At 32.3% G+C, this 11712-nt stretch overlaps 2 protein-coding genes across 2 annotated transcripts; one reads left to right on the top strand and one right to left on the bottom strand.

The window, feature by feature from the left end:
* The first annotated feature begins 110 nt into the window (after positions 1–110).
* On the top strand, positions 111–4198 carry LOC123712823 (probable malate dehydrogenase, mitochondrial). Its single transcript, XM_045666106.1, has 6 exons — positions 111–292; positions 445–655; positions 1282–1478; positions 2321–2560; positions 2969–3061; positions 3554–4198. Exons 1-6 carry the CDS (start codon positions 215–217, stop codon positions 3761–3763), a joined length of 1029 nt encoding a protein of 342 aa, XP_045522062.1. The 5' UTR covers positions 111–214; the 3' UTR covers positions 3764–4198.
* Positions 4199–5359: 1161 nt separating this feature from the next.
* Positions 5360–6429, bottom strand: LOC123712824 (apolipophorin-3-like). Its single transcript, XM_045666107.1, has 3 exons — positions 6268–6429; positions 5907–6119; positions 5360–5729 (listed from the first exon to the last, which is right to left on the bottom strand). The coding sequence occupies exons 1-3, from the start codon at positions 6307–6309 to the stop codon at positions 5421–5423; spliced, it is 564 nt and encodes a 187-aa protein (XP_045522063.1). The 5' UTR covers positions 6310–6429; the 3' UTR covers positions 5360–5420.
* Between the last annotated feature and the right edge of the window lie 5283 nt (positions 6430–11712).

The raw sequence follows: 11712 nt of genomic DNA, 5'->3' as shown, positions 1-11712 counted from the left end.
AATATATGACATAGTGCTGTACGATAAAAAAAGGTTAAATCAGTTACTAGTAGTATGGACGTTTGTTATCTTTGATGACGTATGATACTTACGTTCATAACCTTATATTAAAGTTACATCACTAGTTATCTTTAAAGGTCGGCCGGGTCTTGTGGATTTACCGAACAAAAAACTAAAAATATTAAGTAATTCCATTAATACTTATAGTGTAACGATGTTCTCACGTGTTTTGAAGCCTGTTGCCTCTGTGGCTGTTCAGAATGGTGCCAAGACCTTTTCTACTTCAGGACAGGTAAAAACTTAATTTACCATGATCGGTTTCCCAGATAAATCTTTGCACCTTTATGTCATATATTCATTTGTAGGCTTAATCATTATCATTAGATATATTCGCAACGTTCACATTGCTTCAGAATTCCCAATTAATTTTTACAACTTTTACAGAATAACTACAAAGTAGTTGTTGCTGGAGCAGCCGGTGGTATTGGCCAGCCTTTAGCATTATTGTTAAAGCAGAACCCCTTGGTTTCTCGTCTAGCATGTTACGATATCGCACCCGTGACGCCTGGAGTAGCGGCGGATCTCTCACACATGGACACTCCTGCCAAGGTCACAGGCCACAAAGGACCTGAGGAATTGGGATCTGCCATTGAAAGTAAGTAGTTAGGTAGTTGTTTTCTAGGTTATGTTGGTGTTACATAACATCCTATATTTATATCATTGTCAGCTATTTGTGGACTTGTTCATGATCTCTAAAGCTGCAATAAGACATATATGTGTGAATTGAATATATTTAAAAGTTTTCCCAAGTTAGGCTAAAATCATTATGTCAGCATGATACTAAGGATGTGATTAGTTAAAAATGATTGTTAATTTACATTTTACAATTTAATCTTTTATTTCATACATCTGCAACTTAAAGGTTTAAGTGCTATTTTTTGGTGAAACCTTATACATAGTTTATATAACAATATGATAAGAATTTATATATTCATAAGATGGATTGATAACATACTTGGTTGCAGATATATATATGATGTTATCAAAATCTAACTATGCTGTTATCTTTAACAAGTGAATTTGTTCAGTATTTTTTTTTATGAAATCACTAAGTATGTAAATGCAATTGTGTTGTATGTATGAAAAATTATACAAGCTAGCAATATAGCTTTTATGGCCAATGAATATTAGTGTAAGATGCAAGTATTGTATTCAATATCATATAAAGTCTTTATATGTAAAACTATATATATATAATAAAAATATTACAATCTGTTTCAGATGCTGATGTTGTTGTAATCCCTGCGGGAGTTCCCCGTAAACCAGGCATGACCCGGGACGACCTTTTTAATACCAATGCTTCCATTGTTAGAGACCTTGCTCAGTGTGTTGCATCCAAGGCACCCAAGGCCTTGGTGGCTATCATCACAAATCCTGTCAACTCAATGGTTCCAATTGCTTCTGAGGTTCTAAAGAAGGTATTGGAATGCTAGCCAGTATTTGATAAGATTTTAAAAAGCATTTCAGATTATTCATTTACAACTATAGAACCTCTACTATTATATATTTAATAGTTTTGTTAAGTATTAGCTTTATAAAATTCAAATCAAACAATAATTTCAAAAACCACCAAAATATTTCTCTAGGCAAGATCATGTAGCTCCATTCCCTACGACGCACCAAACAAAAAAACGTCAATGTTTTTATGTGAATATTATTATGTTTTCTAAACCCCCAAAAAATTCATACACAATATATTATTCTTTGACTTTTCTGATTCTTCTTTGATTCTTTTATTCTCCGGAAGAGCCTTCAAAGAAAACAGGCGAAGAAATATTTATTGGCTCGGTACGTCGTCGTCGAGCGGCTGACATATACGCAATAATATATTCGATTCTTTGATAAATTAATGCCATGGTTATTATTACAATTTCAATAACACTTTATTTTTATACAGTCAAAAGATGCAAAAAAAATACATATACAAATTGCCTCTTTTGCATTTCTTGAAGTGGCTGTGACAGATATTAAATAATTAATATTTTTTTCGTAATAAAAATAATAGATTAATAAACATTTAATTTGTGAAAAAAATATAAGAATATACAAATTCTTATTTATTTTAAACTTATTTTCTATCATTTCATTAAAAATATGTGCAATATAAGATATCAAAAAAACACAATCATTTCTCCCATAAAAAACATTCTGAAAAGAACTCTTTATTCAAAATAAAAACTCTTGAGATGCAATTTACATAATGTAAAGTAACATGCAAAGTTAGTGTAGGTAACTAAATTTCAAATTGTAATGTTAACAGGCAGGTGTTTACGACCCGAAACGCGTGTTCGGAGTAACTACATTGGATGTGGTCCGTGCGGCCGCTTTCATCGGTGAAATCAATGGTGTGGACCCTCGGTCAGTCACTATCCCCGTTATTGGAGGTCACTCAGGTGTCACTATTATTCCCCTGCTCAGCCAGAGCCAACCTGCTGTCAAGCTCTCCGACCAGGGCAAGATTCAGGAGCTCACCAAGAGGATACAGGAGGCTGGTACTGAGGTAAGTTCATTATTTCTTTTTCACATTAATTTGTGAACATCTCTATATATTTAGAATTTTTCTAGCTTCAGTTTAGTATATTTGCTAGACTACCAATATTTTATTAAAATACGAATACGATGATACCGCAGTTCCTAAAGGGTATCTAAATTGGATTCTGAAGATCTGTTTAGTTGAAGATGAAGAATATTGTACAATTTATTACTTAATTTAGGCTAAATGCCATAAATAAAATTTTCTAGGCTATAATGCCATTTTGTTATGGAATATTTTATTTATTTAAGAGAAAAATTTGAATACTATAATTGACTTTTACTCAGTGCCAAAATACTATCTAAATAACATTTAAAATGCTTTTATTCTTATTATAATTATATAATATATTTATTATGAATATTTGTGCCTCAGGTAGTAAAGGCTAAGGCTGGCGGTGGTTCAGCAACTCTTTCAATGGCGTACGCCGGTGCCAGACTGACCAACGCACTGCTAAGAGGATTGAATGTAAGTATATTGTGTCGTGGTTTTTCGATACATAAACGATTCTAATGCTTGAATCATTCAAGTAATCACTTGATCAATGGGGATGAATTAATTTGTGAGTAATACTTATTAAAATGTAAATATGTACCGAACATTTTGCATTGAAACTTGTGTGCTGTCTTGTCTATGGAATAAAATATATACCCTATATATTTTATGCAGATACCCAGCACATAAGTTACTGACCTCACTTATGCGGGTACCAAAGACTACTAAAATACCAAAGGATGACTTAACAATTCAGAGTAAACCCAAATTACGATTTACAAATTACAGAACATGTGTAAATCGTGTATTGTTTATAAGTAGATATTTAAAGCCGTCCTTCAAAACTAATAACGTAACAGCAGCGTTTATAATTTTTGCTAGATTTAAAATATCCTCTGTCTACAACTTATGTGCTTACCTATTGAATACAATGTAAACTGCTAATTGAAATGATTTATTCAACAGGGTGAATCAAACGTGGTAGAATGCGCGTACGTTAAATCAGACTTAACAGAAGCGGCTTACTTCGCTAACCCCATACTTTTGGGCAAAAATGGACTTGAAAAGAATCTTGGATACGGAAAACTTAACGCCTACGAGCAGCAACTCCTTAAAGAAGCGATGCCAGAACTACTTAAGAACATTAAGACCGGAGAAGACTTCGCTAAGAAGTAAATTAGCTGACCAAAAGACCAGACCTCTCAATTTCCAGCAGATTAAATAATATAGTCAAATGTCAACTTTGACAATTGTTGACAATAGATTGGAGCCTAAATAAAATTTAATTTAAGAACAATTTTAAGATCAAAGACAGATGTTGGTGAGTTGTAAATATTGAAAATCATAAAAGATATCTAGTATGAAATTGTACTTGATATTTCTGCAAAAATGTTATCTTGGGTTTTGGTCAGGTCTATTTAGCGAATAAGAAGTGTAGATGTGAATGCTCTGTATAAAGTTAATCAAAATTATTTTATCTGTTTTATATCTGCATTTCTAGTATTCTGGTTATGTTTATTTATTTGATGTATCGGTTACATAGTGACTGCCCATCTGTATATAGGCTGTTGGGTTCTGTGTGATATTCTGAATAAATGTTTTTTAGTAATACTTTTATTTATTTTACAAGTCTCTGTAATACCTAGACTGTCTTTTACCTGCTAATACTTTAGTAAATTATACAGGTTGTCAACTATTATAACTAGCGTTCTAGTGGCGGCGCCCCCTACACTCTGCTGCCACTTTTTATTTAGAATTGAATGACATGAAAAGATGACAAATGTCAACTTTTAAGTGACGCCAACTTATACTTCACAAACTGTACACTTCTGTTTCCGATTATTACTACAGTTATATTCCATACTAAATAACTGTAATCACTGTGTTAATTTGTAAAATTTTATAACTATGAAACTCTTAAGAAGGTCAACTCTTATCTTTTTGGTAGCTTTGTCTTATCTATGGCATATAGTTTGTGCATGTCTCCTCATTCGAAAACTTTCATTTACTTTAAATACTATTTAATAATTATTAAAAATGACAAAATAGCATCCGGAAAAAATATACTGTTACTTTAATCTAAAAAATAAAATTAGGGTTATGCTATCATAAATAAATACAATATAAATATTTTAAAAACGTTTAAGCTTTATCTAGTGGTAATCTATACAGTACCATAATATTTCATTTGTAAACTTTATAGTCGTCTATAAAGTCAAAGAAGCGAATACGTCACATAATTTCTTATACACTTTAATATGCGATTCATTTTCGTAAAATTCAATATAAATCTCCATCATTAGAAGCACAAGGTATGCAGAAAAAACTGTTACCCCAGTCCACGTACGATTTTTTGGATTGCTGTAAGTCACTCGAGGACTTGTCTCCATACTGAATAAACTATAATTGCTGTATCTTATACGTAGTTGGCTAAATATCAACACTTATTTTAATCTACTGCCGTAATATGTTACCATTGCAGCACTATATTGTCTAAGCTTTATGAAAGTTATATTTTAAAACTTTAGATAAATCTAATCAAAATTATTGTATTAAATTTGCGAGATAAGACTATTCGAAAGAGCTGGTATACAAAAACGTTTCAAATTATTAATCCCTTCTGGAAATAATCAGTTTGTAATACCATGTATTATAACGTAATTTTTTTTATTCTGTCTCTGCAATTTGTTTACATTTTCTTACGAAATTATGCTAATCTTCTAGATATAGTTTGGAATATAGTCGCTTTTGAAGATAAATAAAAGAATAACGTAAAATTAGAGTCTATTGATTATCATTTTAGTATGAAATGAGGTGGGCTAATCCAAACGATCTATTGCTTGGTGGCGACTTCGTGAAGTTTGGTCTGCACCTGCTCGGCTTGCTTTACAAAGTCGTCGTAGGCTTTCTTGATTTGAGGCTCAAGCTTCTTGTTGGTCTCCTCCATATTCGCAGCGACTTCACGGGCCAACTTTTGTGTCTCAGTGAGGGCATTCTGCACTGCACCTTGTAGTCTCTCGCGTAAGGCAGTTGCTTGTTGTTCAACCTCAGGGTGCGATTTGCGGAGCTCTTCTACGTTGCGCTCGATGTTGGTACGAGATTTTTCCAAAGCTTCCTTCGCCTTGCCGTTGGCGTCAGAAAGCTGAAACACAAGGTAAGGAACTAAATAAGCACTGTGTTAACGCCTTAAGTTGTTATCAGTCAGTCAATGTTAATGCCATGTCCGCAAAAACTTTGATAATATATCAAAGTTTTCGTCATCCTTGACCTCGGGGTACAGATAATAAGTGCTAAGATAAAAATAAATATAGTCACCTACCGCGTTTTGCAGCGTAGCGGAGAAGTCTGAGAGCTGTTTCAGCATGGAGTCTGAACTGTCCTTTAGAGCCTTGGTGACCTCCTGTGTGTTCTTGGAGTTTACCAATGCGTTGAGTTGCTCACTGAAAGTCTTGCCGAATTCCTCTGCATGCTTTTGAATATCTTTCAGCGGCGAGTCAGCTTCACGACGTACCATACGAGCGGATGCCGTTGCCTAAATAAAAAACACATTACTTAACGCTCAATGATTCCGATATTATAATTTTTTTAAATACATATTTCAAAAACAGGTACACAAGACATGGAAATTCCATCAGAAACTAGAACACTAAAATATCTAAGCTAGAAAGTATTTGACTCACCACGACGACGCAGACGAAGAGAAGAGCGGTTTTGTAAGCCATTTTGTTAATTGTTTGTCCCACGAAGGTCCGAAATAATATGATGAGTTCCCGCTTTGACAGTGGTATATAAGTCGTGCTGTGGGGTACGTGGGGAGGGGGACGGCGATAGCGCAGTGACCAGGGAAAACTTTCCTGAATAGAGTGAGTGCCCTATGGCCTGTGTCAACTCGCTGGTAATTAGGTAATCACCCTTGCTGTTGTTTGTTTGTACCGCACTTCGTCCCTGTAAGGCCACCGTCCTCCTGCCTCGCTACAAGTTAAGGACTCGCTTGGACCTAGAAAAGGATACATTTTTGCGTTTCGTGTTTATAGCAGTATTAATATGGAATTATCAAACATCTAAACAACTTAAGTAAATGAAGGGGTTCTATTTACCACTACTCGCGTGTTTCATATAATGAAAACAACTTGTCACTTACATATTACCAAATTCATAGTGTAGTTATTATATTAATTATTTAGTCATATAACATCAGGCTTAAATCTAATTAATTATTCTTCAGTATTTCATACAACAAATTACAGATTACATCATTTCATCTAAATATTATTGCTACTTATTTGTTAGTAACTGATTAAAACTAACAGTCGTCTTTATTGTCCTTTAAATTCTGTTCCATGCGTTATGTTTGAAATCATTGTTAAATGTATGTAAGTACAAAGTATTAAATATTTTATTCAGAACACTGACAATGGAAGGTGTTACAATATTATTATGGTTAACATACGTGTATCATTATTATTGCCACAGCTAACACGCATACTATAAATAAAAATCTTTGTCAGAATACGGAGTGATTACCAACGTTATTTAATACAATTAATAAAAATAAAATACCTATTTAACAAAATCAACTGTCTTAAATTGGTATTTTATATGCTCGTATAATTTTACATTAAATAAAAAAAAATATCTTATTCATATTTATTATTTATTATTAATGATTAATTATTTAAAACAAGTACAAAAAAGCCTCAAATCAAGAATAAGAATGTATATAAAATACATTATTATTCTTTATTATTTTACTCTTTCTAAAATAGAATTTTTCAGAAAAGCATTTTCGTCTTTCCTCTCCGATTTTTTGATTGTCGTAATTTGTTTGTTTGTCGTAGCTTCTAGATTATATTAATTTTATTGTAGATATACTTATGTCAATTTTTAACGGATTTGTATCTTTCATGATCGTTATCTTACATATTTTGGTAATTAAAGCTATTTAACGACTTCATAATCATAACATTTTCGCAGCCCGGTATAAAAATAATATCCGTTAAGAGTTATCTGTAACTTGACAACCAATTTGTACCAAAGGAAATTATGAATGATTACGTATTTAATGAATTATTTCCTTTTAGCATGGATGTTGGAATTCGAAATGTTCATAATTTGAAAATAGTAGTAAGAATCTTAGAACTGAACTTTATTTAATTTAGATTGGGTTTGATTTTAAAAGCTTCATATAGTTGAATTAAAAAAAATGATAATAACGTCCAATCCATTTTTTTTCTTAGATGAGCCATTGTTGATCTCACTTAAAAGTTTCAAAGGTTCCATTACACAATCGTTATTCTTTTTAATTGGATACGCCAATTGGCAGTTATGTATACCTATCTAATACTATGTCGTTGTTATTTTCTCACTTATTTACTCGTAAGTATAAGCAAGCCTCCAGTAATTCCTTTGTGTAGAAAAGTTTGATATAAATACCTTTTAAACTGATTCTAAAAGCTTAGATATCAATATGTTTTTTGTATCTCCTATTGTAATCGATTTCTATCGAGAACTAAAATATTAACATAAAAGGCGGATTAGTGAAAAATTATAGCTATGCCCCATCCTTCACTTCACACGTTAGGACATCCCATACATATCCTTGGTTAAGGAAAATAATGGGCCAATGTCGATGTGTACTTTGTTCTCGCTAATTTTTGAGGTTTCTGGACGTAAACAGCTGCACTACCGGAACTGCGATAGTTAATTAGTAATAGCTGATTACTGTCGCTAATTGTTGTTTACTCGTATTGACAACCATTTGGCTTTATCTGGCCCTGCCCTTGCTTGCCCCTTGTGCCATTTGCTTATACTTTGTACCTTACCAGATCGCTAAGATCATACTGAATTTCAAGGTCTTTTCTTAATGGTTTAAGTGTTTTAAGCCTGAATATCACTGAAGGTCTATACACAGCTGATAGGTGATATATATACCATGGATAGAGTATATATTAGGTATTACACGTACCTAATATATACTCTATAAATGGTTATTAAATTCAGTAATAATTGTAAATCTAGTCCATGGACTGGCAATTTATTTATTTTTATATATAGTAAACATGGAACGAAATGTTTACAGTTTCAAACGGTTTAATGTACCTATACTAAAATTTTAACCAATTGGGATAAATTCGGCAATCGAATGTCATCTTTTGATTTATTATAAATTTAATCCAGTGGTGCCAAAATCTTTTGTGACTTCAGAATTTTCCATGTGTTCATTTGTTTCTTTTCATTTTTTTATTAAAAGGCTTCTTATTAAAAAACCTTCAGACTGTTTTGTCTAAAGCAAGTCGATTTTTTAATTTAAGATGTGACGGTCTCTCCACGGCATATTCTTTCGCCCTATTAGTTAATTGCGCAAATAGAACGAAGAATTTATTGATGCTCAGGGTGCACACGACTTTACCTTTCCTAGCTAACGTTCCTAGTGGTTGAACTTGAATTATTTAATAAATAAATAAACAAATAGTAATTATTTTTTCCAGAACTCCGTGGTTCGGAACCACGCTCTGCACGAATTTATTAGAATTAATTTATTGCATCATTACGTAAAAATGAATTAAGTAACAATGTCGAGAAGATTTTACTTTTTATATATACAAAGTCAAGATAGAATCATAGCTAAAAAAAAGGTCAAAAGCACCGTGCTAGCAGTTATCAGCTAACATATATCACTACAATCGTCACCAGCGTTATGTTAATGGATACAAAGTTAAATGAAATGTTTGGTACCTGTAAGAACCCGTCTGAAGCTGTCTTTTAATCGCTGAAGGATCTGCTGCGTCCTTTTACACCAGTAACGGTAGGTCTGACGAGTAAGAATAACAGGTGTAGAATACCACTGGATGGCCAGTGAGCAGTGATATCATTTGTATCTTAAATGGATCGAGGACATGACTTATTGTATTCGACTTCAATAAGTTATTCATATCACAATGAGCTGTTCTCTGCGTCTAATTTTGTCATAATAACTTTATAAGCTGTATATACTCGTAGAAGTAGTTATTTCACCTAGGAATTGGCTCCAGATTAATATTACTTATTTTTTATAATATTAACTAATATTGAGTTTAAAAAAACTCGATTAGGTTCGGTAGGTATAACCTAAGCTAACCGACATTGCAAGACTGTATACAAACTTAGAATTTTGTGCGTTTCACCAAATTTTATATGAAAGCTTTAAGACGCCATCTACATTTAGGCCATTTTATTTAAATAATTGTACATTCAAGAGGAACAGTAACACTTTAACGCATCTCCGCCAAGTTCTTCATTTTCTAAGTGACAGTGCTGATAGTATTTTTCAGTTTAAATTGATAACAGTGAAGCTATCACAGAACAAAACAATTGTTATCGTAGTTAAAGAACATCATTTTCATAATATTAAAGAACAACATGCATTGAAATACATCTCAACTACAAGAATAAATAGCTTGTGAATGCTAGACGCATACTGTATACATAATAATAATTATTTAATATAATATATGTATTATTTTTAATTATGGATATCATTAGTATGTGCACCACATTGCCAGAGCTAATCATATATTGTTTATCAGTTGTCATTGTGTTTTGTGGTTAATTTATGTACCAAAATTTAGCTGTTGCCTCCGAACTTATTTTAGTGGAAATAATTATTACACGGGAATAAATGTTATGTCTGGGATAAAACCTCTGCCAACTTGATGTATTTTAAAAGAAAGTAAACAAAAGAGAAAAAATATTTAACAAAGAGGATTCTACACCTATATAGACAAACAGTACCTGTGCGATAAACACTACGGTGTACATTTTCATTGTGTGTGGTTATTGGTCATTTAGTTGTATTGACAATGAGTGCTTACTCAGCAATGACCTCGCCACGGTTCTTGCCATTGTAACTTATCAATGGGTCATTTCGATGTGTTTCTCGCAATCAATCTGTACCAAATATAGTCTGTTATTCTGTATAATCAGTTTCGTATAGCAGAGACAATTTTATGGACATAGTAAATATAAAATAAAAAATTGATGACGAAGATAATTTAAAAAATATTTTCTTTAAGTTTATTTACTGATTAACTGTATGCAAAGACAATTAGTAAATAGGCTGACTAATTAGTTAATTGCTTTTATGGTACTAATGTGTTGTTTGTTTATAAAATATTTATAAAACGAATTATACAATTTAGTTGAACACAGAGCACATATACCATGTCTTTGTCGACTTGCGATATATAGGAGATCAGCGCCGATAATCAGGAACTCGCAATAGCGATAGCGATTTTTATGTTGCGACATCAGCGCTCCGAATATTGAGGTAAATACTTACATGAAAATTACACTATTAACATAAAGATGTTATAGAGTAGCAGCACTGTGCTTTCAAACCCGAAATAATTATTGCTTAATTTAATTAAACCAATCACGTTATAGTGCACAACTTTATAACATTATTTTAGGTCAGGCCACCCCCAATTTAGTATGGGAAAGGCATAATTCTGCATTTTAATTAAATTAAATGTTTTAAGGCAAGTTCTTCGGCTTTCTATGCCTCCTAAAAGGAAGCAAGTATTATTTCGCGGGGCATAGAACCCAAAAGGGTTAGACGCCATATGCTTTACTAAACTACTTTGGCGGCCTTTAGCATACTAACAAAAGAAGTAAGAAGTAAAGAAAAAGTAAACCAATCTACTGTTACTTTTTTGTTCAAGAATTCTAGTTGATACATAATTTAAAGTACAATGGAAATACATTAAGTCATATACATATTAGGTTAGATGTACGCCACATTGTCGACTGAATATACAATTTTTATTCAGATATATTGTTTACAGTTAGAATTATACACTACATAGCATCAGGAGGAAACAAAACATATTTATAACGAGCTATTACTTATATTTGTTACACTTTGTCTCTATTTTGATCTGAATTTTATTCCAGGCGCTCTAAAACCTTAAAGCCTTTGCGCGCTACTATTGATTACTTAAATTATTGCAATATTGTTCAATATTAAGCAGAAACACTCTAAAAAAAATACTTTTTATTTTATTTAGATGAATGATAAAAGTATTCATGGCAAAGAAATAAATAAAAACAAAATTTGTAAGGAGTGGAAACTTAGGCAAAAGCTAGCG

The sequence above is a fragment of the Pieris brassicae genome, chromosome 8 (genome assembly GCF_905147105.1).
Source record: "Pieris brassicae chromosome 8, ilPieBrab1.1, whole genome shotgun sequence".
In the NCBI taxonomy this organism is placed as follows: Eukaryota; Metazoa; Arthropoda; class Insecta; order Lepidoptera; family Pieridae; genus Pieris; species Pieris brassicae.
Note: the sequence above shows the minus strand (reverse complement) of the source record. Positions and strands in the feature narration are given on the sequence as shown.